The sequence below is a fragment of the Nanorana parkeri genome, unplaced genomic scaffold (assembly GCF_000935625.1).
Source record: "Nanorana parkeri isolate BGI_ZX_2015 unplaced genomic scaffold, ASM93562v1 scaffold255, whole genome shotgun sequence".
Lineage (NCBI taxonomy): Eukaryota > Metazoa > Chordata > Amphibia > Anura > Dicroglossidae > Nanorana > Nanorana parkeri.
In genome coordinates this window covers 72,659-99,816 of record NW_017306523.1, presented here as the reverse complement: position 1 = coordinate 99,816, position 27,158 = coordinate 72,659, and the positions used below count along the sequence as shown (strand labels likewise).

The 27,158-nt window shown below is 41.4% G+C and overlaps 1 protein-coding gene across 1 annotated transcript in view; it reads right to left on the bottom strand.

Annotated features, from left to right (window-relative positions):
• Positions 1-27,158, bottom strand: part of GNAL (G protein subunit alpha L) — a gene marked incomplete at its 5' end in the record, with an annotated part of 59,903 nt that overhangs the window by 7,657 nt on the left and 25,088 nt on the right. Inside the window, 4 exons of the mRNA XM_018556827.1 lie at positions 318-438; positions 4,724-4,782; positions 7,089-7,162; positions 9,467-9,521. Coding sequence (XP_018412329.1) covers positions 318-438; positions 4,724-4,782; positions 7,089-7,162; positions 9,467-9,521 — 309 coding nt within the window. The remainder of the gene's footprint in view (positions 1-317; positions 439-4,723; positions 4,783-7,088; positions 7,163-9,466; positions 9,522-27,158) is intronic.

The following is a 27,158-nucleotide window of genomic DNA, read 5'->3' as shown; positions in this document are numbered from 1 at the left end:
ACATGGACATTAGGTTTTAAGCTCCTCATGGGCAGAGCCTGTACCAATGATTTAGCATAGTCCTGAGAGCTCTGCATAATAATATGTTGGTGCTTTGTAGTTTTGGGAAATAAAAAAGCTAGCTTAACTTAGCACTGTGGATTTTGTTTAATGCAGTTTAACTGCTGTGACCTGATAATGTCCTATTCAGTTAAGCATTCCAGGCCACTGCTTAAATTCCCTAGCAAAATGCATTATAAAGATTATGTGTGTGTTGGGCCCAGGGAGGCGCCTCGGGTAACCTGGAGGATAATAGAGGAATAGACTTTTAGATATACCTGTTGTTCCAGATACTTTTGAACAGGTCCAGTGCTTCTCGTAGTCTGTTTGTGTTATTGTCTTCCCTTATGACCATATTGTAACTGCTACTGGCAACTACAAAAATGATAGCTGTGACATCTAGAAAAGAGGGCAGAAGAGACATATGTGTCATTTATCAGCTTCATAGTTTAAATAAAGCAAACCAAGTCTCTACACCTATAGGTGTGCACATGTTAGTTCTGAACGCCACAGATGTCTTGTTCAAGTACTAAGGTGTCTTTAGTCCTTGTTTTGGGGCATCGAGTATCACAGTTAAAAAGCAAGTTCCATTAAATCTGAACATGTTGACATTGAATCATCTTTTCTACAATATTGTCCAACCGCAAGAACTGGCATAAAAGCGTTTAGATGTACAGTAAACTCTCCATTATCCGGCATTCAAGCAAACAGCAAACCCCCCCGCCCAAAAACCCTTGTTTTTTTTCCTGGTGGCTTATTGCACATAAAACATTTTTTGGTTCCTTGATTATTTAGTTGCTAACAAAATTCTTTGTTCACATCTTGCTGCTGGCCGGTGGCCAGATTCTGGGGTCAGCAGCAGAATGGGGAGATATAGCCAGCTTGCTATTGGCTATTTCAAATTGCAATAGCCAATAGCAGGCTGGCTATTGCACCCGCCCACTGAGCAGAGGAGTTGACTTGAGAGAGAACTTTGTCTCTCAGGTACGCTCCTTTGCTCAGTGAACAGGGCTTCAATAGCCAGCCCGCTATTGGCCATTGCAATTTGAAATAGCCAATAGCAAGCTGGCTATTGCTTCCGGCCGCTTACATTCACCTGTCAGCTGCAGAAGCTAGCCGGCAGGTGAATGGGGCTGCAGGGGGAAACAGAGGCACGGTGGGAAATGATTGATTGAAAGTTACTATTAACTCTCAAGCAACCAGAAACTACAATTACCTGGCACCTACCAATCCGCGTGGGTGCCGGATAACTGAGAGTTTGCTGTACATACATGTACACATACAGACATGGACAAATTTGTACCCTTCCATGAGAAAAAGAGGAACCCACAAATTTCTCTGAAATAACTTGAAACTGACCAAATAATTGTCATCCATCATTGTTTATTTCATATTTATTAAAAATCCAACTTGGCTTTTAATTTGGTGGTTTAAAAATTATTTGAAATAATAAAACAGAAAAAGTGAAATGGCCAAAAATGAAGAGACTCTTAACTGGAGCTCTCAATGAGACTTCTGCACCTGTCAACAGCTAGTTTGGCCCACTAGTCTTGAACAAACTGCTCCATAGATGTTTGATAGAATTCAGATCAGCGCTCATAGAAGGCTACTTCAGAATAGTGTGAATCCAATGTTTTGTTTTGAGCTGTGTGTCTTGGGCCATTGTCCTGTAGGAGGACCCAGTGCCTGCGAGTAAGATAGATCTTTCTTGACACTATACAGTAAATACAACTATTAAGGCATTCTGGAGTGATAAGATTTAATTGTGCCCTTCACAGGTACAAGGCATCCTTGTGTCCGGGCACAACAAAGCTGCCCCAAAACACGACTAAGCCTCCTCCATGTTTCACAGTAGGTAGAGTGTTCTGTCCTCGGAAAACTTCATTTTTTTGTTTGTGAACAGAGCTGACGTGACTTGCCAAAAACCTTCCGTTTTGTCCCAGCTGTCCAAAGGACATTCTCCCAGAAGCATTTTAGCAAAATCCAGTCTGGCATTTTAATGATTTTCTTTAAACAGTGGAGTCCTCCTTTGAGCTCACTGTTACTCAAAAAGTGATGGTTGGTGCAATCACAGACACTGAAGGACCTTGAAGTTCACCCTGTATTCCTTTGGAAATTTTCCTTGCCTTTTTGTCTACCATTCACACTCTTCTTCTGCTTAATCTGGGGTCGATTTTCCTGTTGTGGCCATGTTCTGGGAGGTTGGCTGCTCTACCATGGACCTTAAACTTCTAAATAATAATTGCAACTGTAGTCACAGGAACATCAAGCTGCTTGGGGATGGTCTTATAACCTTTACATTTGACATGCTGGTCTATCATTTTCTTTATTTCCTTTATTCCTCAGGCAACTCTCTCCTTTGCTTTCTCTGGTCCATGTTCAGTGTGGTGCACACAATGATACCAAACACCAGACTGACCACTTTTCACCATTTAAATAGGCTGACTGACTAAAGATTGAAGACATGTGATACTAATGACAGAAAACCGTTACTTTGAAATATCACTATGATTCCGACGGTGATTTTTTTACGGATCCCCGCTGCCACAGACCCTACAAGCAGTGGGGATCCATGGAGTCTCTCATCTCTATCTGGGATGGCTCCAAGGAGGGAAGAGAGATGACAGCGGCAGCGGTGCCGGCAGGGGGACCCCGGTATTTTTTTAAATAGCGGTCATCAGCGGCTTGTGAGCCGCTGATGACAGCTATAAATTTAAAGGGGACAGTCTGCTGAACAGTTCTACTATAAGCTGACTATAAGACCATCAGCTTATAGTAGAACTGTAAATGCCAGGTCCGTACGGCGTACTGAGCTGGCCAGCTGGAAGCACTTTTGTAGCTCCGTACGACGTACGTCCTTGGCAGCGAAATGGTTAATATTTTGCTAGGGGTACCAACAGATCTGTCCAGGCCATTTTCCAAATATCTTTGTAGAAAAAGCAAAAATGCATCTCTTTTCACACTTTCCTCTCCTCTAGGACATGCCAAAGGCATGCAGGTATACAGGAGACAATTGCTTTCCATATCACCACTTTTCAGGAGGAATGAAGCATTTCTTTCAATGAGCTATAAGGACAACATTAAATGTTTCCACATCTGTAGTTGCAGGAAAAGGTGGCAAGCACTTATATATACACTGCAACAAAACGGTTCCATGCTTTTCATCTTAGTCATTAGAAAAACAATTACTTTGATTGAATTAATGACTAGCACAACATTTTACATATGTCAGTAAATGAGTCAGGTATTTCAGGTGTGTGTGACATCTGAACCGCTATACACAGCTCAAGCAAAGTAAAATAAAATAAACCCACACATTTGTTTATTGGCTCTGTGGAGGTGCAGTTAACCAAATCAAACACAGACATGAGGGGACCCTATAAGACCTGTTAAACATCTTTTATAAATCTTTACAGTTTTCAACCAAACCTGTCAAATCCTGAACAAAGAAAACGGAGTATATAAAAAAGCCAAAAATCAGAGGTTACCTTCACTCAAAACCACAAGAAACACTATACCAAAATGTCATCCCATTTCTGAAGCCTAGTGGTTTATTTCCATGCTGTCTCAGGGTCTGGATTGCCTGAAGTTACTACAGAGGCCAATGTATTTCAAGCCATGTGAGGGAATTCAACAGCAGAATTTCTCAGCAACTGTAATCTACAGTTCAAAATGTTCACCAAAACAACTGCAGAATGACCCACAAAAGTCATTCCCTATTTCACCATAGTAAAGTTAGGGAGCCTCTATCCTATGGAAATGCTGTGGTGACCTGAAACAAGGCCTCCCTATGCCAGACAACCAAAATTAGTCATAACTAAAACAGTTTTGTCTACAGGAAGGTGCAAAAAGCATCCAAATGTCTAAAAAGCAACTACAGAATGGGATGGGCGTGGGTGGGATAATTGCAAACATAAAATGCTCCATCAGTTAATAAACGTAAGGGTTCACATCCTTCTTTGAAAAGGCGAAACGCATTGAGAACCAATATAGGACTGTTTCAACTTGCCTCTTTGAACAAACAGTTTTGGCTGATGTACTCTTAATTGTCTGCTATATGTATAAGGTAAATTAATGGACTTGTATGGAGGCTATTGCTCCAATCTTGTTTTTAATCGTGCTTTTCTTTAAATTGTAATGTACATTTTTAAGTTTGTAGGAAATAAAATTGAATTTTACGTTATGTGAAAGGTTGTGTCCAAACCTGTCTAAAGCCCCATTCTGGTTATCTTTGAATAACTAGGGGTGTAGGTAATGGACTAATCTATATATTTACACCAGGGAATGGCAATTGTGAGATCACACAAAAACGTGTCCAGCATTTTGCACTGCCATATCTTTCTGATTATGACTTGGATGAAGATCGGATCACATTTCAAGACCATATACAGCCTATGCACTGCAATTTAATGTAGAATCATTGCAAAAAACTTTACTGGGAATTCAAAGACCAAACTGGTAAACTTTAGCCACGTACACAATGGGACGTGACATTGTAAAGAATCGATTGGACTCCCAGGTCCACTCAATACCTCAATGACTTTTATTGTGGTGATTACTAGATGACTGCGTAGTGCTGTGATCATCCATACATGTACAACTATGGCACTGTGTGACTTTTATGGATGAAGAATCGCATGTGTAATGTGTTCTTTATTCTCTATGAAATCACCTACAATCTTACCATTAAAACATTGGATCCACTTTCTTCTCTCATCTCTTTGTCCTCCTACATCAAACATACTGTAAAAAAGAAAAGACACAGAACATTGTCAGAAGGAAAAGGAAACTGTTCTAGGATACACATACCCTGTTTCCCCGAAAATAAGACCTACCCCGAAATTAAGACCTAGTACCATTTTTGGGAATTGCTAAAATATAAGACCTACCCTGAAAATAAGACCTAGTTGTGACCATTCCCAGGGCCGGTGGTGGCATAAGGGGGAACTTGAAGAGCCGCGGGAGAGAATCAGCGGTGCCAACGAAGCGGAGGGAGCAGAGCCGCATAAGCCGATGCTTCCTCTATAGCGCCGGCTCGCGTCACAGGCGGAGTGATGCCAAATGCACGCCACCTGTGAGGAATCCATAGTGAACGTGCGCTTCCCTCATTCTGGTTACCAAATTGCTCTTGGAAAGGTATGGCACCCCTGATCACCCTATTCTTAACTTTGCCATTTTGGATTATTTAACTTGGATTTGTATTAACTTTGGATTGTTATACATAAAAAAAGTAAGACCTACCCCGAAAATAAGACCTAGTGTGTTTTATTGAGCCAAAAAAAATATAAGACAGTGTCTTATTTTTGGGGAAACACGGTACCTACATGTCAAGTATTTATGTTGTACATAACAATCAGTTTAAAGCTACTATTTTGTGAGTGCAGAATAGTGGATAAAACAGCAAATCAGATCACACCTTCTTTTATGCATTTGATGTCCCTGCTCCCCCCCCACCCCTAAAAAAAGCTATTTGTTTCCTATGTTGCTACCAAAAATCCCTCAATGGCTCAAATTTTCTGATGTCCCCATAATCAGATCGTTCTCTATTTTCTATATCTATCATAGCGGCATTAATATAATGTGCGTCTACTATAACTAGAGGCGGTCCCCGGGTTACATACAAGATAGGGACTGTAGGTTTGTTCTTAAGTTGAATTTGTATGCAAGTCGGAACAGGTACATTTTTTAAGTGTAACTCCAACCAAAAAAACAACATTTTTTAGTTTTGGATAGCATAGAGAAGGGTCACGTTTGTTTTGCTGTCTGTTCCCCTTGTTCAGAAGATTATAATATAATAAAAAAAAAACTTTTATTTAAAATGACACCAAAAAAAAGATTTTTTCTATTTTTTATTTTATTTTATAAAACTTTATTTCATTTGTTTGCATTTTTTATTTAACTTTTTTTAATTGTTTTGTCTTTTTAATTTAATTTTTTTAAACTTTTTTGTTTTTACTTTAATGCTGGGAGCAATAGCTAAGAGAATGGGACCGGGGGAAGAGAAGCAGACGGACCGGGGGAAGAGAAGCGGATGGACCGGGGGAAGAGGAGGAACCAGCTGGGACAGCAGCGGAGGTACAGGGGGCAGCAGAGGAATGCAGCGGTCTGTGTCCCCGCCAACACAGGCGCAGGTATTTGAAGGGATACAGGCTGCTGCAGCCACAGTTCTCCTAAATGTACCGGCAGCCGCCGGCGCATGCAGCTATCACTCAGTGTCACCGACTTTACTGCAGTTCATTGTACAAAGTTTTTTTTACAATGAACTGCAGTAAAGTCTGTGACACTGAGTGATAACTGACGACCTCGGTTCGTAAGTACGGGTTGTCCGTAAGTCGGGGACTGCCTGTATATAAAACAAAAGCTTAACTTTAATTCCCTTTATATTGAAATGTCTGCAAAGTGTTGCATATCATCAGCAATATAAATGGGGAAAAATAAACATGAAGGTCAGACTTAGTGGTGTACAGTGACAGTAGAATGTATAGCAGCCCAAATTCCTATTTGCTGACACCATTTGAATAATATCTATAACAATCATTTTGAATTCAGAAAGATAATCTGACCACAAACAGTATTTGGATTCATTTGTTTATCCGCTTGTATTAGTTACAACAAAATATATAGTCAATCAGGAATCTTTAAAGTGGAACTTCAGCCCAAACTTGTCTTCTAGCTTTGGATAGCGTGGAGAAGGATTAGAACCTCATCCTGCTTGATTACTGACCTTTTCCTTTTCACAGAATTTCACCAACACCTTCGGTCATAGACCATTGTCACCAGGACAAATTGAAAGAAAAAACTAAAACTTGCTCTGGTAACTGTGTCAGAGATGGGGCTTCCCCTCACTCATTTCCTGTTCTATCTCTGGTGCAGCAAATGTGGGGAATCTCCTCAATGGGACACAGACAGCAATACAAACGTGGAAGAAGTTCTAAGCCTTCCTGACTCCATCTAACACTAGAACAAATGTTTTGGTTGAAGTTCCACTTTATATTTAAACCAATTTCAATACAACTTATTAAAATCTTACTTTATAAAAGTTCACTTACTGGAAATTTACTTTGTCTACTTGAAATCGCGTTTCAAAAATCCCTGATGTCAAAACTCTGCATCTTAATAAGTCCTGTAAATATTAAAATTGGTCACAGACAAGTCTTTAAAAGCACAAAATATTACAGAATTATATAATAATAAATTATTATTGTATCCGTGCCTCTAAGCAGTCCTTTCCCTGGACGGGGCAGAGTCACGATTCCCAAATTCCTCAGCGGTGCAGGGCTTGGTATAAACAGGAACTGGAGAAAATAATGGGATTTTTGTGCTCACCCTAAAATACTTTTCTCAGATTCTATTGAGGGCACAGCTTTATAAAGAAACCAAGGGTTATACTGTCACCTACAGGAGAAATGGACACTAGGCACAGAGAAAACTGAGCGCCAGCCCCCTTCAGGCTATAATCTCTCCAACCTCATACCTGTTCAGTTGTAGCAAGCAATGCAAAGGTGAAAAGAGATATGTCCCTTAATGAGCTCCATAAAAAGGATTTTACAGCGAATTCCTCTATCGCCAGTATTCCACCCTGTATATTAGAACCTTGCCAATTGCTGGTACATGAAACTCGGCCCATGAAAGGATAGACATTATTTTAGACCACAAATTGAACCCAGATTGGATGAATGGTCAGAAAGGGGGAGGTGGGGTCCATTGAATCTTTCTGAATACTTTCAGCTTTGAGGCAAGGCTGAAGGGATGAGCCACAAATTGACAGTGGTTGTCTTCCACAGGAAAGAGCACAAATCATTGGTGACTAGGGATGAGCTTAACTTTGGATCGAACCCAAGCTCATCCAAACCCAGAAATTAGGTATCAGTGCATGCCCAATCAACTGGGGTATTCCCCATCCCGCAGCCAAATGCAAACTAAGTGGCAGGATGCTGGTGACATCATTGATCTTATATGGCCACATTAGGTCAACGTCCTGCAGGTGGGCATACAAAAACCCCAGAAGGGGCTGTGCTGCTGTTGCAGCATCTGAATCATAGAGAGGAATCTATGTGATGCATTTGTAAGGATCTGAATCACCAGTAGTTACAAATAGATGGAAAAAGCAAAGATGTTGCATGCTTCCCTGTGTGTGCTTGAACCTCTACAATGCTACGTCACCATCAGGTGCTGAGCCATCCTAAGGAAAAGGCAGACAAGTTAAAATTGCAGCACAGTCAAACAGTTCCCACTTGTGGGCATCAAAGAAAGTACAGCCCAAGATAGAAAGATAAGGGCTCCTCCATATGGCCAGCGTGCTAATTACATGAAATAGAAGGCAAGTCAGTAGTATAAGGAGACTTTAACCCCTCACAAATGACCAGTCAGCAGCAAATATCACACAAGTATCTCAGTAGTTACAGTATCTCAGTAGTTACATGATTGAGGTTTCATTGATGGGGACAGGAACCCTGCCGCAGCTCTGGGCTGGATAACTCCAGAACACCATATACATATTGGCCTGACCTGAAAGTGGAGTTCTGTGTTAACTAGACCCCGAAGTGTTAGGAGAGAACATAAAATAATAAATAAACTGGGAAAATTAACCCTTCTTGGCTGACTGGAGGAAATTCCAATTCCAAGAATAGCCAACTGCACACACTTGCATAGTGAAATCTTCAAAGATGGGGGTCAAGTGAACTGCCACATTTCTGGTCCCACCACTCAACAAGAAATCCCCAGATAACTGTCCTGACCTGAATAGTGGAGTCCTGTGCCTTTGGAACACAATGTCACCCAACTGCAAGCGTTTTGCAGAGAGAACACCAGTATACTAACTGGGAAATTCTGCACTTGATGGCTAACTGGGGAGAATTCCAGGATTTTCAATATCTACCAGTAGCAGTTGATAGTAGAACTTAAGTGAAAAATACAGCAGAGAGGAAGGAGACATCTATTCTTCTGAGGACACATAGCCTTAAAGTGCTTTTATTTTTCTCTGTGCCTACTATCCATTACTCCTGTTAGCGGCAGTATAGTCTTTGGGTGCTTAATAAAGCTGTGTCTATCAATGGACGATACAGAAATGAAGTCTGAGTAGTTAGCAGAGGGGAACAAAGCTTTTAAATTGTTCTGAGATAAGATAGTAGTTACGTATTTTATGTTTTGTACCAAAAAAGCAAAACACTACTACTGGGATGCATTAACATACTGTATTCACTCTAAAGACCTTTGTAAATTGTTTGCTTTAAATGGGTTTGCATTTAATACAAGTCTAGGACAATGGAAAAATGTACTTGAAAACAGGTCAAATGCAGATCAGAACGAGGTCAACTGCACCTGCTAATGAATTCTGAATCATCTCAGAAGTATCTCAAACTGATGCCATCAACATAAGCCCTATTGATCCATACATTCAATGATTAAATGTGACGGTGGGCCTTACCTGATCTGTCGGTGTGTAGTCATTTTGTCTGACTTGCTCAATTTTTTCTAGAAAGCTGAAAATAGAAGAAGAACCACAGTCAGTATAAGATGGCATTTTCATTCACTGCAAGCAGATTTTGTAGTATATTACTTGTGATGTCTTCCCAGCCACAGTGGATGACCACTAGATGGCAGAAGACTACTTCAATGCTATGCCATTTCAGCCTCCCTACCCTGCAGCATGTCTAGGCCAACATTACTGGATACTTACATGGAAGGCAGATTCTCATATACAGAGCACTAAACTCTGTGGGAAGACGGACACTGTGCACAAGGATAAAGAAGCGATGGGGACATGGTAATCTACACAAACATATCACTCTTGGCACATTTTACTTTGTGATAGTAAACCATGTCAGGCTTATCATCACACTAAACAATAGATTCAGTTAGTTCTCAACAAATATGTAAGCTCATACTTTGCATATATGTTGAGTAAATTCAATAGTGAACCACACAGGGCCATTGTTAAATACTGATCTTTGTACATTGGTGTCTTCTAATGATTGGCTTCATATATTAAAGCAAGAATCTGGCCGCAGTCCACGCTGAATCAGTTAATTAAAAATGTGTCAGTGACACAGGGTGCTGCCTAAGGTCCGCCCCCTCTGACATGTTTCACCTAATCCTGAGATCTCTAGGACTAAGCTCAGGATTGGGTGAATCATGTCAGAGGGGGTGGACATTTAATAAACTGATTCAGCGTGGACGGCGTGCAGCCGGATTCTTCCTTTACTATATGCCTGTTTGTTTGGTGGGAGCACACACTCCTGCCGGCGAGCAGTATTTACCTTAAACCCGAACAGAAATCTCACACCTTTTTTTTTATCTCTTCATAGTTGTGTACCCTGGCACGTTATGATTTGTGACTAATATTTGCCTATTATCTGCTGCACAAGGGCGGTAACAGGAAAATGAACTAAGAAAGTCAGGGGTTGTTAGTACAATGTCTATCTGACTGCATATCTATTTCTGTAAATTCAGCCCTGTCATTTTTGGAACGTTTTTTGAAAATTGTGATGTGACTTTTACATTTGTAAATGCTTGCTCTTCCACATAACGATTTGGAGATTAACCACTAGAGGGAGTTCTGTTTTTTGACAGCGTAAATCAACCTATACATGTAAAGCATGGGTAGCCAAACTGTACCCCTCCAGCTGTAGTGAATCTACAAATCCCATGAGGCACTTGTGGGACTTGTAGTTCCACAACAGCTGAAGTTTGGCTACCCCTGGTTTAATGGAACCCTGTATTAAAGACATACGGAGGTTGCAGTTGTGAAGTCTCATTCTGAAAATGCTGATCTAGTGTCTTCAGTAGTATTGGAGTCACTGGCCCACCACAAGTAGTAAGATTGTGAGTTTTGACTTCTCTCTGGTTCTTGCATGCTTGTTCCAGGTCAGGGACTCAAAGTAATAAAGCCAGAGACTGAGCATAGTCAAAGGTCAGCAATAGCCAGTACAATTAGGTATAACACACCACTGTTCAGAAAAGATCTTAGCCATACAGAGGGTGGATATGCTTTGTTTGTTGGGTGGCTCATGGGCCTTCATAATGAGGAGCGGCAAAGCACAACCATTGTGTAGCACTGCAAAACAGGAAGCAGACAGCAAGTAGGCATAAAGCATATATGGCTGTCTTCATGTTCATATATAATTGCAAATTACACATAAAACAAAGTTCTTCAAAATATTAGAAATAACAGTGATACAATTACGAATACACTTTAATATAAAAGTAGAAATCTACAACACCACTACACGGCCCCTTTAAATGAGTCTTGCTCAGACCACTGAAAACAATTGTTGGGGTTCTAATTCAGCAGCTGAGGAACCACCAGACATATATTTGTACATTAAGAGCACTAGAATAACCGTTCTGAAAATTCCTACAGAATGTAAACAAGCCATTTCTACAGTTAAGTGTTCGCAGAGTCCATTTTTTCTCATTCACCGGTCAAAACAAGTAAGATTCCAAATCTACCTGAAGTGACAAAACTCTACACCTCAAAGATTTATGTGGGAAACTGTTAAATCTGGTTTGGATTCATACACATGTGTCACGGTATCCAAATATTGACACAAAAAAACTTTAAACAGTGGAATAGCAGTAACAGTGACATAACCGGAGGAAACGGAAACAGTGAAGGGGGCTCATTAATTATATCAACTCTGAGAACTGTCGTTGTTCTCCATAATTTACTGCCGTCTTCCTGGCCTCATGTTAAATATTATAAGACACGCTGGTATCTACCTGACAGGGGGGCTGTGTCAATTAATACCATATTCTATTTTTCTAAGTCCTGAAAAATCCTCAGGAATACAACGATTATCTGCTTCTATTTCCTGTAAAGTTAAAACAAAATGATTTGTATTTTTTAAGTCTGTTACAAAGATATAGTAGATCCTAGGAGCCTATCTTGTCTCAATAGATTGCATACCTAAACTGGCAGAACCTGCCAGGCCCATGTTGTCAGGACAATGGACCGACTGTCAGATTGCTCTACTGCCAGGAGGACTTGCTGTTAAACATAACAAACCATGGCCCAGAAAATAGACTAAAAATTCAGCCATCCAAGCCATGCTACACCAGACTGCACCCCAAATGTGTGCATGTGAACAGAGCCTTTTATCAAGGGTCAGAACCTCCTGCCAAGCACCTCCTTTTGCCATCTGGGTGAATCCAGCCTTAAACATATCCTCTAAGTTGCAATTTTTAAAAGATGGGCAAGAAAGAAATAGTGAACTCTTTATTATTGTTTCTACTTTCAATACATTTAAAACATAAAAAAAAAACCCCTGCAGTATTCCCACCACCCATTAAACATGTACAGAACTGTCACACCCATCCACTTGATCACTTGGGCTGATTGGTCCAAAGAGGCAGGCAACACTATCTTTACCATATGTATTGACTGTCATTAGTCCTGAAAGGGCTGCACAGTCTGATTGGGCACAGATTTGTAGGAGAGGCAACGGTGAGACGACAATATGGATACCCCCATACCTCCCGATAATCACTTTAGGAACAAATTTGCACAAAAGCCAGCATCAATTTCCCCCACACATGTAAACAACTCCATAAATTATGCCACGTGGCATGGACGTACTGAATTGCTGGTATTTATATCATTGTCGTTAAGCTGGATATGGGTTAATCTAGCATGACAAACCCTCACTCTGTGACCCCAAAATGCAGACCTTCTCATGAGTCCTAATCATATCTCAAGGTAGGCTCGTGGTGTTTTGCTGGTCTGGTTACATTGACATGTTTTGTAAGCGTCATGCAAGCTTCCTCAGGATTCCCTAATCTAGAAACTAAATATTTACCACTTAACTAAATGTTAACCTTTAAAATAAGAACCCCAACCTACAACTGAAAATAAAGCTTCATTCCAACACTACGCCTATCCCAACCCCCATCAGATAACTTTATTCCTCCCTATATATTATCAACCATCTTTCAATCTTCAGGAAGTCTGACCACTGCAAGCTTTGCTATTGTGTGCAGCTTAGCAGTGCTTTAGATATATTGCTAGTTTGTGGGATTCTCTCCATTTGTCTATGCATATATACCTATACAGTTAGGTCCAGGAATAATTAGACACTGACAGAATTTTCATAATTCTGGCTCTGTATGCCACCACAGTAGATTTGAAACGAAACAACCGAGATGCAATTATAGTGCAGACTTTCATCTTTAATTCAAGGGGTTAAACAAAAATATCATATGAAACGTTTTGGAATCGCAACCGGTTTCATACACAGTCCCCTTATTTTAGGGGCTCAAATGTACTTGGACAAATTAGGACAATCATGAAAAAAAATGTCATTTATAATACTTTGCCAAAATCCTTTTCAGGCAATGGACTTTATGAAGTCTGGAATGCATGGACATCACCCAATGCTGGGTTTCCTCCTTTGTGATGCTTTGCCAGGCCTTTGCTGCAGCTGTTTTGTCTTCCACAAGTGAAATGCATGCTGGATCGGGTTAAGATCAGGTTATTGACTCGGCCATTGCAAAATATTCCACTTGTTTGCCTTAGAAAACCCCAATAAAACCCCTCCAGGGTTGCTTTCACAGTATGTTTCATTGTCCATCTGTAAAGTGAAGCGCTGTCCAATCACTGAATTTATCTGAGCAGACGATATATTCCTATACACTTCAGAATTCATCTGACTGCTTCTGTCTTCTGTTACATCATCAATAAACACTAGTGACCCAGTGGTGTTGGAAGCCATGCATGCCCATGCCATCACACTGCCTCCACTGTATTTTACAGATGATGTGGTATGCTTCGGATCATGAGCCCTTCCAAGTCTTCTCCATACGTTTTTCTTTCCATCATTCTGGTACAGGTTGAAAAAAAAGCTGTTCCAGAACTGGTCTGGCTTTTTTTTTTTAGTTATTTTTTGACAAAGTCTAATCTGGCCTTTCTATTCTTGAGGTTTATTAATGGTTTGCCTTGTTGTGAACTCTCTGTATTTGCTCTGGTGAAGTCTTCTCTTTATGGGAGACTTGTATAATGATATGCCTACCTCCTGGAGAGAGTGTTTTTCACTTGGCTGGATGTTGTGAAGGGTTTTTCTTTACCAAGGAAAGGATCCTATGATCATCCGTGGATGTCCAGGCCTTTTTGCATTGAAGAGCTCACCAGTGCATTCTATTTTTCTCAGAATTAACCAACCTGTTGATTTGGCTGCTCCTAATGTTCCTGCTATCTCTCTGATATAATTATTTTTTTCTCCTTGCAGCCAAAGGGTGGCCTGTTTCACTTGCACTGGGAGCTCCTCTGACGCATGTTGTGGGTACACAGCAACAGCTTCCTAATGCAAATGCCATACCTGGAATCACCTCCAAACTTTTTACCTGCTTAATTGATGATAAAATAACAAAGGAATAGCCCACACCTGTCCATGAAATAGCTTTTGAGTCAATTGTCCAACCATTTTTGGTCCCCTGAAAAAGACATATTGAAGAGCTATAATTCCTAAACCCTTCCGTCAATATGGATGTGTATTCCCTCAACTTAAAGCTGAGAGACTGCACTTGAATCCCAGATTCTTTATTTAACTGGAACTTGAATTTATTTTGGTAAACAGCCAAAATAACAAAACTTGTGTCAGTGTCCAATAATTTCCAGATCTAGCTGTATGTTTCCAATGATTTACCTCAATATATTTGTAAAATGTAAAGGATGGCTCAAAATCACATGACAGAAGTAGCATTCTAGTGTGTGCTCAAAGCTGAACTCAATGCCGGATGTAAAAGACACTAATGAATACAAGTTTGTATTCAATGATATTTTATTACATGTATTTTATATGCAAGCAGTGTAAGTACCTGAATCTCACCTAGCCTCTTGCAGTCCATGTACAGAAGAGCTCAGACTGGGAAAGGAGCTCAAGTAACTTATCAGTTGTGCTGCAGTGCAAGGATCACGCTTATAGAAGAAGAAAGCAGAGTGACATAAATGAGAGCTGTTTCTACTTTCACCGCGTAGTCACAGGCAGAGAAAAATCAGGTCTCCTGCCCTGTCAGACATGGATGTGCTGTGTGCTAGAGCTGTGTAAATCTCAGAAGTGGATGAACATTAATAGATATCCTTTGGCAGGTAAAATAGATCCCTTGTATGTATTTCATCTGACCTGTTTGTCTAGAGTTCAGCTTTAAAATGACATGCCGAAAAGAAGGTCATCTTTGAATGTCTAATGCTATATATAAAAACGCTTATAGTTTTCAGTTTCACAGCTAATATATAAATAATATGTTGGACACAATGATAATTACAGTATACAAAAACAAGTTTCAGTTTCTCGGAGAGCTTCGGCGCTATAATTACCACTCAGAAAGTTTTGCAACTCTGCTTGGAAGCTTGTGGATTTACAGCGCCCAAGTCTTACCTAACTAAAGATCTTTGTAATCCAGTTCTTTCTAAACAGACAGCTGTTCAATGACTGAAAGTTTAACCTTCATACCCTGGTGTAAGTTAGGAACACAGTTTACCAAGACAGGGATATCTTTCTGACAGTTATAAAAAGCAGATTTAGTGCAGAGAGGCTGTAAATGATAAATGTATATATACATGCACAGACACAGACAAGAAGGCCAAGTGTTCTAAAAATAACATCAATTGCATATCCTATCAAAAAGTGGACTGCATAAACATAGCTGTGCAAACTGATGTACCTGCTCTACGTCTTACCACACATGTATAAATAGGACAGTGTTACATTAAGCAGAGTGTTCCTCCCTTCTCAGGCCCTAGCCAACCTGATATTAGAACTACAATCATATATATATATACACACCAGTTAGCCATAACATTATGACCACCCGCCTACTACTGAGTAGGTCCCCCTTTTGCCATCATAACAGCCCTGACCCATTGAGGCGTGGACTCCACTAGACCTCTGAAGGTGTTCTGTGCTATCTGGCACCAAGCCGCCAGTAGCAGATTCTTTTAGTCCTGTAAGTTGCAAGGTGGGGCCTCCATGGATCGGACTTCCAGCACATCCCACAGAAACTTTATTGGATTGAGATCTGGAGAATTTGGAGGCCAAGTCAACACCTCCACTTCATTGTGTTCCTCAAACTATTCTTGAACCATGCTTGCAGTGTGACAGGGCACATTATACACAGGCCTGCCTTTGCTCCCCACATGCATCAGTGAGCCTTGGCCACCCATGACCCTGTCGCAGGTTCACCGGTTTTGCTTCCATGGACTTCTTTTGGTAGGTCCTGACCACTGCAGACCGGGAACATCCCACAAGAGCTGCAGTTTTCAGTGGCTCTGACCCAGTCATCTAGCTCAAATCCTTACGCTTGCCCAATTTTGGCAGAACAATTAAGAATATACTAACAGTAAAGTTAAAAAAAAAAAAAAAAGACCATTTAATCCTTGTTACGATGGTAAATACCACAGTTTAGAGGCCACTTTACTTACTATAATGTACTGAGATGCTGAAGAGCACATAACAAGTTCCACAGAGAAAATACATGATTACTACTTCCTGTCCCACCCAACTAGTAACAAGGACAGACACAGTGACAGAACTAAAATAATTATGACATACTCACAAAAGTATCATTTGAAGAAGCAAACCAAAGCTGAGAGTCCGTACCTCTATTTACAGCACTGTGTGAAATTACCATGTGTCACAGCTCATTGGGATTCATGTATTAAAATTGTCCTGACTCTGTGGAATAGTGCATTGTAAAAAGATTCCAGCTATAATCTTTAGTCCAGGTGAAATTAAACTGAAAGCAATCAGTGAGCTATTACAGCAGTCCAGAGAAGACAGCAACTATGCTAAAGACAGATAGTCTGAGATCGATTTATTCCCTGAAGTTGGGCAGTTGGAATTTAAGGCCCATTCACATTTGTGTGGAGAGCTGTAGATGGTTGGCCACCAGTAGAAGAATGCAGCTTTCTGCAAAAGCACACAGAAAACAATTGTTTTGTATGTACTCTGTTCACACTACAACGCAAGTGTGGTGCATTTTTCAGCAGCGCACTGGATGGTAGTGCAGGTCAGTACACCACACTGCTGTGTGGGGACCTGAATAGAGTGTACAGTTTGTCACTCAAAATAAAGTAGAAAAAAGTGAACTGTGCCTAACAACCCTAGGCACCGCAAATCACCGATGTCACTTCGTGGACACTAGCCACATGGTATAATGCTGCAGACTGGAAAATGTATTATTGCAAGCATTGGTGACCAGAATAAAATGGGCTTGAGGGCGTGCCCACAATGCGGATCACCAGAAAGAAGAGCAAGGCATAAAGTAAGTAAAGCTGCTTTTTAACAGTACCCTAAAAAAAAAAGAGCATTTAAATCTTGCACTGCAGGGTGCAGCCTTACTGCAAGGGTAGATTTTCCCCAGAGTTCAGCTGAAAACATGCATCAAGTTTTATTGCACTCATATGTATCATCCACTAGGGGGCAATAGGGAGACACAGAAAAGTAGCACAAGAGTAGGACATAGGAACACACTGCAATCACCCAAAAGCAACATCACACTTAAAAGAGAGGCATGCTAGGTTAATGTGCAATAGCATGCAGAAATATTCATTTTACTCAGCCTGTACTAATGTGGACACAGGACAGTGAACTTGACAAGTACTGTGTGGGCTGCTTGCCAACTATCAAAGGCTACATTTGTTATTATGCTATTTTCTAAAGTGGAAACTCTTTACTAGAATACAGTATTTAAAGCAGGGGTCTCAAACTTAATTCACTCGGGGTCCACTCGGCAAATTTTTTTCTCCCATGGGGGCTGCTTGCCAAATTTCATACTTTAAAATAAAATGTAACTATATCCAGTATGGACCCCAATACACACACAATAAGGCCCTATTCATATCTGTAGGTTTAGGTGCAATTAGGGATTCCTGCGTCAGAAACTTGCGTTTTCTTACAGCAGGAATCCCACATCTGGTCTTTACAAGCGGCCCCTGTCACCCATTGAAGTTAATGATCAGGTGACAGCAGTTGCATGTTAACGCCTGCCCACCGCATGTAATGATATGCGATATTATTATGTAACCGCGTACCAGGCTTGTGAGCTGGCTGCGGGCCACACTGTACCGGCTCACAGGCTGGTACTTTGAGAGCGCAGATTTAAAGAGACCTTTTGTTCCCCATGGTCCCTAGGTGTGTTGTAAAGTAGCCACATCTCCAAGCTCACTTCCTTGATAGACTACAAGCTCACGTTTAGTTTACTAATTTGTCTTGAGATTGTAGTCCACCACAGGATGCCGACCTGTGACAGTCCCATTGTCACAGGTTGGCTAGAACTATGAGGTGAGTGAAAAGCACTCACCTCATAGTTCTCCTTTAACCAGGTTACTAAAGAGCTGTTAAGTTTAACTTGTAAAACTGAGAAGATACTTGAGAGTGTGACAAAGGACCATACAGAAGAGTTTTCTTTGCTAGAAAACAACAAAACATTGATTTAGGAATGAGCAAAGTTCTCAAACAAATTTGCTTTCTTTTTATGATGAAGTAAGCAATCTATTCTGTGGCTGGGAATATAGTATTCACACACACACACACACACACACACACACACACTATATAATAAATGCATGTAAATGGATAGAAATCTGGTTTTAAAGCTATTCAGGGAGTAGTAATTATTGATTCATAATGGTCTGTTGTTAGTGGTATACCCCAAGGTTCAGTGCCGGCATCCTACCTTTTAAACCTATTTATAAATGATACAGAGTTTGAGGTTAAAAGTACAATTTCTGTGTTTGCAGATGACACAAAGCTATTTAGTGGAATGCAATCCCTGCAACCTACTAGCAGACCTGAATGCACTGTTTGATTGGGCAACTATGTGGCAAATGAAGTTTAATGTTCACAAATGTAAAATTATTAATTCACTTGGGGTCTAAAAATACGCATATGTCATAAGTTCTAGGGGGAAGTACAACAAAGGGACGCCAATAATCAAGAAGGATCTGGGCGCGTTTTGGTAGACCATAGACTCAATAATAGCATGCAATGTAAAGCTGCAGTTTCTAAAGCAAGAAAATGAGGTTTATGTGGAAATACTTTTTCACAGTAAAAGGTGTACAAATGTGTATTAGACTCAGATGTTTGTTGTATGCAATTGGTAGTGAACGTGACAGGTAATCCAACATTTTGAGATGTCACTGGAACAGGAATATAGGGAAAATCATTTAACAGAGACACTTTTTTTCCCAGTGGCAACAAACAGGGGATTTTCCTTTTTCACTTTGGAGATATTTCCTCCCACTTCTTGTGGCGTCTACAGGACACGAAGAAAAATCTCCTAAATAAAAAAAGAAATAAATTGGGGCTTTAGATGTATATAATATTTAAACCCCAAAACAAAATGCTAACCTATTGCAGCCTGCAGTCCTTAGATCTGGTGGCTGCATTCATTTTCAATTTTCAGGATATTTTCCTTTTCCTTTCACCTGGTAATCCTGCAAATAACACTTTCTGTTGCCACCCGAGTGCAGGGTGCCATGGTTGTTCCCCAGACAGGACTCCAAACATGTCTTCCTTTGTTTATCTACATTACATGGGGTATGGGGAGATTAGTAGCTTAGAGAAAGAGGATAAGATCGCTTTATTTGTCCAGTTAAACCTACAGAAGTGACAAGGACATTTCTGGCAAATCACCAGCTATCCTCTGTACTTGTTGCTAAAAATGCTCCTAATCTGAAAAAAAAGAAAAGGAACTCCTTCACCACATCTAAGGACTTATTTTTTCTATTAAGCACAGTGAAAATTAAGATTTTGGTGACATCCACATGGCAGAGCTGCTGCAGGGCACATGAGCTAACATACTGACCTTATCACATGACCTGAAACCAGACTGCTGAGAGGCTTGTTATTACCAATGCAAGTCTGTTCTAATTTGAATGTTTTACCCCTCTTCGTTAATTCTGAACGTTTCTATTTTTAATTGGCCCTAACTTGAGTTTAGGTTCTCTTTATTTAATACCGAAAAGCATCTCCAGGTTGAAAGTAAAATTAAAGGATAAATAAACCCAAGAACAAAAATGTAATATTTCACATACAACTAGCATAATTACCTGAATCTGTCTATGTATCAGCCTCCCGTAATCCCCGCCACTTACACAATGAGAAATAGGGTCAGCACCCACAGGTAATCAGGGCTTTGAAGTGGCAATGTATTGAAATGTATTGCTCTACTGCCTTTCAGTTTGGTGCAGCTAGAGCACAAGACTGCCTGAACAGAATGTATATACAGTGGCACCTCAGTTCATGAACACTTCCATTCGCAAACAGGAAGTTCGGCAAAATTTTGCTTCTGTTCGCGAACTCCGCATCGGGTGACAAACACAACTGCAGCCATCTTCCCTGCTCTGACACGTGGTTGTGGCTTCCTCTAGTCGAGATCGCGGTCTGATCACAGTTTGATTTGGTTCGCAACCAATTCTGTTCGCGACCAGAATTATGGAACGAATTAAAGTAGCATTAAGGTCTGGGAGTTTTTTACCTTAATGCATTCTCTGCATTAGGGTAAAAACGGCCCAGCACCTTTTTTCTACCCTAGTCCCCCCCCCTCCACCCACTTACCTGTCAGCTGCGCTCGTCCCCGCCGCCGGTCCGAAGAGATCTCCCTTTCCCCGAACTTCTGGGTTTCGGGGGGAGGATACTGATGGCAGAGGAGCCGTAGGCTCCTGCTGCCATCAATCAAAGAGAGAAGGGGCGTGGCCTGCCACAGGGCTGTGTGTGTCTATGGACGCACACAGCCACTGCAGAAATGAGCGAGCACAGGTGCCTCCATTAGAATGATGGTGGCACCCATGCAGTGGCAGGGGGAAGTGCGCTGCGGGAGCCACTAGAAAACGAGGAATTAGGAACTTTTATAGAATAAAATCAACAGCCTCCAGCAAAGGAGGGTCTCCTTAAAGGAGAAATTTTTAAAAAAGTTAGGCTTTCATATCACTAAGTTCGTGAACCGAGGTACCACTGTATATTATGGCAGGTTACATTGTTTAGATATATGTCCTTAGCTGTGTATGTAGCGGTTTGCCAGGTGTTACGCTTTAACGGGCTGATAGATAAAAGTGAATGTGAAAAATAACATACACGCTACTCATAACATTGTTGGCAAGACTAACATTGTCTGTTAGGCTCTGTTTACACCTAGCGTTTTTGTAGCCATAAAAAATTGCAAAAAAAAAAGCCCAAAACAGAATCCCAGAAGCTGTTACAGGTCGGCTCACATATCCTCCAGCGCTGAGTGGAGGAACGTACGGGAGAGGGGTCGAGCACAGCTGGCTCTGTCTCTAGATAGGCAGAGCCAGCTGTCACTCATGCAGCTGGGTGGATCTTGACAGTATCCAGTCGTAGGAAAGGAACCCGGTCGTTAAATTGACGGGACTTTTTTTGGTGATTATTATCACTACTCTTACATTTTCTATTTACAACAACATTGTGCGCTGTACGATGCTGCGGTTTCGGCTAACTAATCGATTTTGAAAATAATCGTTAGCTGCAGCTCTATAAAACATAGCAGATGCATATACTACAAAACAAGCTGGCAAAAGAAAAAAAGTATAATTATTAAAGCTGATTATTACTGAGGATAGGCTCACACTTTTTCCGCTGAGGTGCGTTAGTGTGCTTGGACTGGCATCGCACCGCAACATTCCAGAAAATGGACTTGCTCCTTTTCTGCCAGCACCCTGCAACTTACATCCGTTGGAAAGGTGCATTCGGCTGCGATTCAGATGAATGACACAGCATCTCACCAATGCAAGTAGTGCACATTCCCACAATACAATACTGTGAGTTGAGCCTAAATATTCAATATTACTATATAACCTTAATTAAAAAAAAGTAATTGGAAACAAAAAGTCTTTATAATAAGTGAACTGTTACATGTTTGACGGTTTTCTTTGGGACAGATTGCCTACAACACATAAAAAGAAATAATACTAATGTTCATTGGAGTCAAACTCCAGCTATCCCTTTCCAGTGCTTTTAGAAATGAAAGCCAGCATCAGATTCCTATGGCAACCACAGCATTTCCAGTGGTACAGCCCAGCTATAAACTAGGACCTAGTCATGTTATACAAAATTAAAAAAGGGACATCTAAAAAGGAAAAAAAAAATTAGAGTCATTGGCCATGCTGACCAATCAGATTTACTGGTTTAAATTTCCCAGAACAAAAATATGAAACCTGATTGTTTACTATAGGCATTGCTCCTGTCTTCCTTTATCTAAGAAATAAGCCCCCTTAAACCTTGATCTATGGTTTTATAAAATAACTATGACAAAGGTTCTGAATCATTCAGTGTTAGCCAATCCCATACTGCTGGTAGGAGCATGTGGATAATTATATCAGTATTAAATAACGGTGTGTGATCACATGCAGCTTTTAGACCTACAGCTGTTTCCTTTGTTGCAATAATATGTTATGCAACTAGAGGGACCTTGAGTATTGATTTCCACTTTGAATGTCCTAGAACAACCAAAGTGCCTGGCTTTATATTTGTATTGTCTCTTGGTGACAACTTAAGAAGGAGATGTCTTTTGGAGTTTTCTAATTTTGGAAAAGCACATGTTGAGTATTCCTTTTCTGACATGAAGCTGAAAGAAAAGACGTTGCTCAACATAATCGAAGAGACCAAGGTTTATATTAATCATCTGCAGTCTATTCATTATTTTTATATAGCATGTGTCCACTATGTCTCATCCTGAGAAATGACACACACTCACCCCGACATACAACAAAAGTGTAACCAATATCCATTCCCTTTCACAGAAAACACTGACGGATCTCAGCTAGTTGTTATATTGTGTCTGTAGCCAGTTTTAAAGTGAAACTAAACTCAGGAATTAAAATCTAAAAAATGCATTGAACTTTGCTTTACATTTTTGCCCAAATACTTACAATCATCATGTTTCTGAACAGCTGCTTCCAAGTCTTTCAGCTAAGCTTCCCTGAACTTTCTGTCCAGTACAAGATCACAAAGGACACAGCAGACCCAAGCAACTGTTCATCTACTAGCTTGGATAAGAGAGGAGGGAAGAGAGGGGGCCAGGGAAGTAGCTTGATTTGCTGTGTCTGTGGAGATACACACAGCTTACCAGCACACACAAGTGTGGCCCCATAGGACCCTGCAAGGGAAAGGAGCCACCCTAAAACAGGATATCAGAGACAGAGCTCATGAGACCAGCTGATTCTGCAGGAAACTAAAACTTATAAACATCAAGAAGCAACACCCACTGTAAGTGATTTTATCAGCATTTGAAATAGCTTAAAATCCTATTGGCTGTAATGTCACTTTAACTCTTAGCAAAAATGTATCTTATTTGTGTATTACTCGGCTGTAGATCCTCAAATCATCTCTGAATTGGTGCTGACACTGTCCTTCCTTCTGAAGGGTGGCTACTTTTCCTCCCCATGGTCCCTGCGTGTGTTGTAAAGTAGACACTGCTCCAAGCTTGCTCCTGTGATGGATCAATGCAAATCAGTAAACTAAACATGAGATTGTAGTCCATTGTGGGAGAAAGCTTGGAGCAATGTCTATTTTACAACACACAGGGACCATGGGGAAGAAAAGTAGCCACCCTCCAGAAGGAAGGACAGTGTCAGCACCAATTCAGAGATGATTTGAGAATCTACAGCCGAGTGATAAATAAATAAGATACATTTTTGTCGTTAAAGGAGAACTATGGGGTCAGGGCTTTTCCCCATAGTTCTCCTAAGGGTCACGGGAGAACACAAACTAGCGTCCTCCCGTCACCCAAAGCTCAGTATACTGAAACGCCGCAGCCGGGACGGATCCCAACATTGCTGTCGAGATCCACCCAGCTGCAGGATTGACAGCTGGCTCTGCCTAACTAGAGGCAGAGCCAGCTGTACCCGCCCCCTGTCCTGCCAGTCAGCGCTGGAGGATCGGAGCGGGGGGGAATCCCTGCAGGGAGCCGTGAGTGACAGTCAAGGCTCTCTGCAGGGATAGATCGAGAAGTGAGCGAGCGACGGTATGTGTTCGCTCAATTCCCGATCTACTGAGCCGACCTGTGAGTGAAAATCACTCGCCTCATAATTCTCCTTTAATAGTTAGGGTACTTGAATGCATTTTTAAGATTTAGTGTCACTTTAACTCTTAAGGCAGCAGAAACCTGCTGTGACTGATGTAAGCCTTACCAACACATCCATACAGATGTAACATTTCTACTAATAATCAATGATATGTTAAGGACCTATTCAACTCTTTGCATTGCTGTAAAATGCGCATTCTGCTGTTCACCACAATGCAGTGCAGTGCCCTTCATCCTGAATGGCACCCTAACGCACTGTGACAATAGGGGGCAACACAACACACGTGCCATGTATTGCAGGTCACTGCAATGAGAAAAAGGGTCCGGTATGATTTGCCGTGCATTCATCTGCACTGCCAGCACATTCGACATAAGATAAGGAGATAGACTTATTTAAGCTTTACAGGCCTCTGTATTAATGTTAACTGACATTTTCAACAAAGTATTATTTCAGGTGTTAATGTGCACTGGTTCAGGGCAGCTCAATGAAATAAATGGGCTGGCAATACACCCTAATGCGCCAAAATTCTAATATGTTCTATTTTTGGCAACTTTAGCACACCACAGTGCATATTGTGTGATTTTTTTATTTTGCATATAGTTCTTGACTCAGTGATGAAGCTGGCTAGGTAAAGCATCATCTTGAAGATATGGTAAAAGAGCACCCCATACACAAACACAATTCACCAATGAATATGCCATAACAATGCACTGCTCTGCCAAAATAAAAACCAAAACGATTTGCATCCAGTTATACTTTACTGTGTATGTTCAGCGTGGTGGACAGACACAATCTATGCTCTGTCTACAAAGCAAACCCTATCCAAATTCAGTAATCATAGTTAGCACATTAGCAGGAGTATTAAGGCTCATTCACACGGGCATAGAAGGAACGCAAGTGGGAGAAAGGGCTGAGTATGAGTTAATAAGGGGTTAAAAAGGAGAAGTTTTATTAGGTTATTGTTACGTTAGGTTGCTTTAACCAACATCATGCGCAGATCAAAGGTCACCACTTTGATCTTCATATTAATGAAACAATAAATACAAAGTAACAATAATTGTACATTGTCTATTTATATTGTCTGTTTATAAACACTGATCGGATCACTGTCACAAAGGGCGAGATGGTCCTCAGACCTTTGAAAATGTAATGACTTGGGGCTTACGCAGGGTTTCCCCTCTTCACGGATCAAACAGCCACAGCCCTGTAATACCGATATCATACCGTGCATTACAATTCAAGATTAGCAAATACAATAAACTGAAGATAAGAACAATCCAGTCAGCAAAACTCATGCTGCCAGCATCATAAAACAAAATGGCAACGATTTTCCACGAGAGTCCACGATTTTCTCTTATTTAATAATGGGTGGTGGTGGTGTGGGGGTCACTTTATTTTACTACCTTTATTTAACTTTGGCTTGAGAAAGAGGCGTCCAGCCTCGAAACGCATTGCCTTCTCCTGTCACCTTTCCACACGGTCAGTGTCCGTCCCTTCTTGGTCCCTGCACATAATCCTCTGGGACTGAGCTCTCTCCTCCATGCATCACTTGTTAGCCGTTACACTCATTGCACAGTGCATGGCTTTTTCCTGCTCCACTGGTTGCCGATCTGTCCGGCCAGCTTGGCCCACCTCACTTCTGATCTGTCCGGCCAGCTTGCCCCACCACTATAATGTAAGCCGGCTCCTGCTCTCCTCAGCACCCTCCTGAACAATCTGATTGGATGCAGGCATAGTTCTGGTATTGCGAGAGCCAGTGGGGCTGACTAGCAAGATACTGAAGCTTGGCCCAGTGGGAGATTCCTTCATCCGCACAGTTTAGCGTAGATGGAGGAATCTGTTGCACTTTTTTCATCTGACGGTAGAACATTTGCAGATACTCTATAGGTGTATGGCCAGCTTTAGTCTGAGCATACAACCTCCTTAGTTCTACCAACAAGGATGCAGCACAAGTGCCTGCTTGGATAGTTTAAGTGGGTCCTCACAGTCCAGACCTAGGCATTTTACAACCCGCATCCAGCCCTTGGTCTGTGGTGCACTCCGTTATGGGTGGCTGACAGTGGATGCACTGGCCCCCAAAGCCTTAGTCCACAGCAGGCCAGTGATTGGTCCATGTCAGGACCATTCAGTCCTTGCTTGCTAGGACCGGTGGCATCCTAGCAACCAATGACATCAGGGGTACTCCTCCTTCGCAGCAATAGGTTGCTAGGACTGCTTGGCGGTCACAGTCAATCACATTGCAGCCAGGAGGTGCGTTTAGGGTGCCATTCAAATAAATGTCAATGCAACGCACCTGCTGCACTGTAATGCAAGGCTGGTGCGTTCTGCTGTACCATGCGGTAATTGTTTTGGCCCTTCCTATGCCCACCCAGTTTCTCAAGAAAATGAATTGCCCACCCCTGTCATAGTACATAGATTCGGTAACTCTAAAGTTGATTGTATAGAGACTGTACAATCAGATTGTATGGCCAGCCTAAAATGTCAGTAATCCTGAACAATTGCTTTATGAACTCAACTTTAGCAGACCACTGTATCCCTTGACAGCTGATGGCAGCTATGAACAGTAGTTTAATGTAGGGGTAGGCAACCTTGGCACTGCAGCTGTTGTGGAACAAGTCCCATGAGGCATTGCAAGACTATCAGCCACAGGCATGACTTACAGTGGCATGATGGGATTTGTAGCTACCCCACAGCTGGAGTGCCAAGGTTGTGTGTGACAGGCCAGCATATGAATCTAGTATGCATCATACAAAGTGCTCTCCCTAAACTGCAGTTCCTCTCAGTCATCGTCCTTCAATATAACTGATGTGGCATTGTAATCTGGGCTGATTTCAGAAACAAGTGATGTTTGGGCGAGCGCGGATTTGTACGGCTGATTTCGGGGCGGCTCCTCAGGCACCTATAGCTCTCTTTTCTGTTCCTGACCTTTTGTTTACTGCATATTGCTGGGATACTCACTTTTGATTCAGTCTGACACACGTGACCCACCGCCAGTTTCTGCTCTGCAGTGCTGCTAAAAATAGCTGCCGTTTGCCTTGGCTCCACATCCAGTTTAGAGAGGCTTGACGAGAAAAAAGGCCTCTCT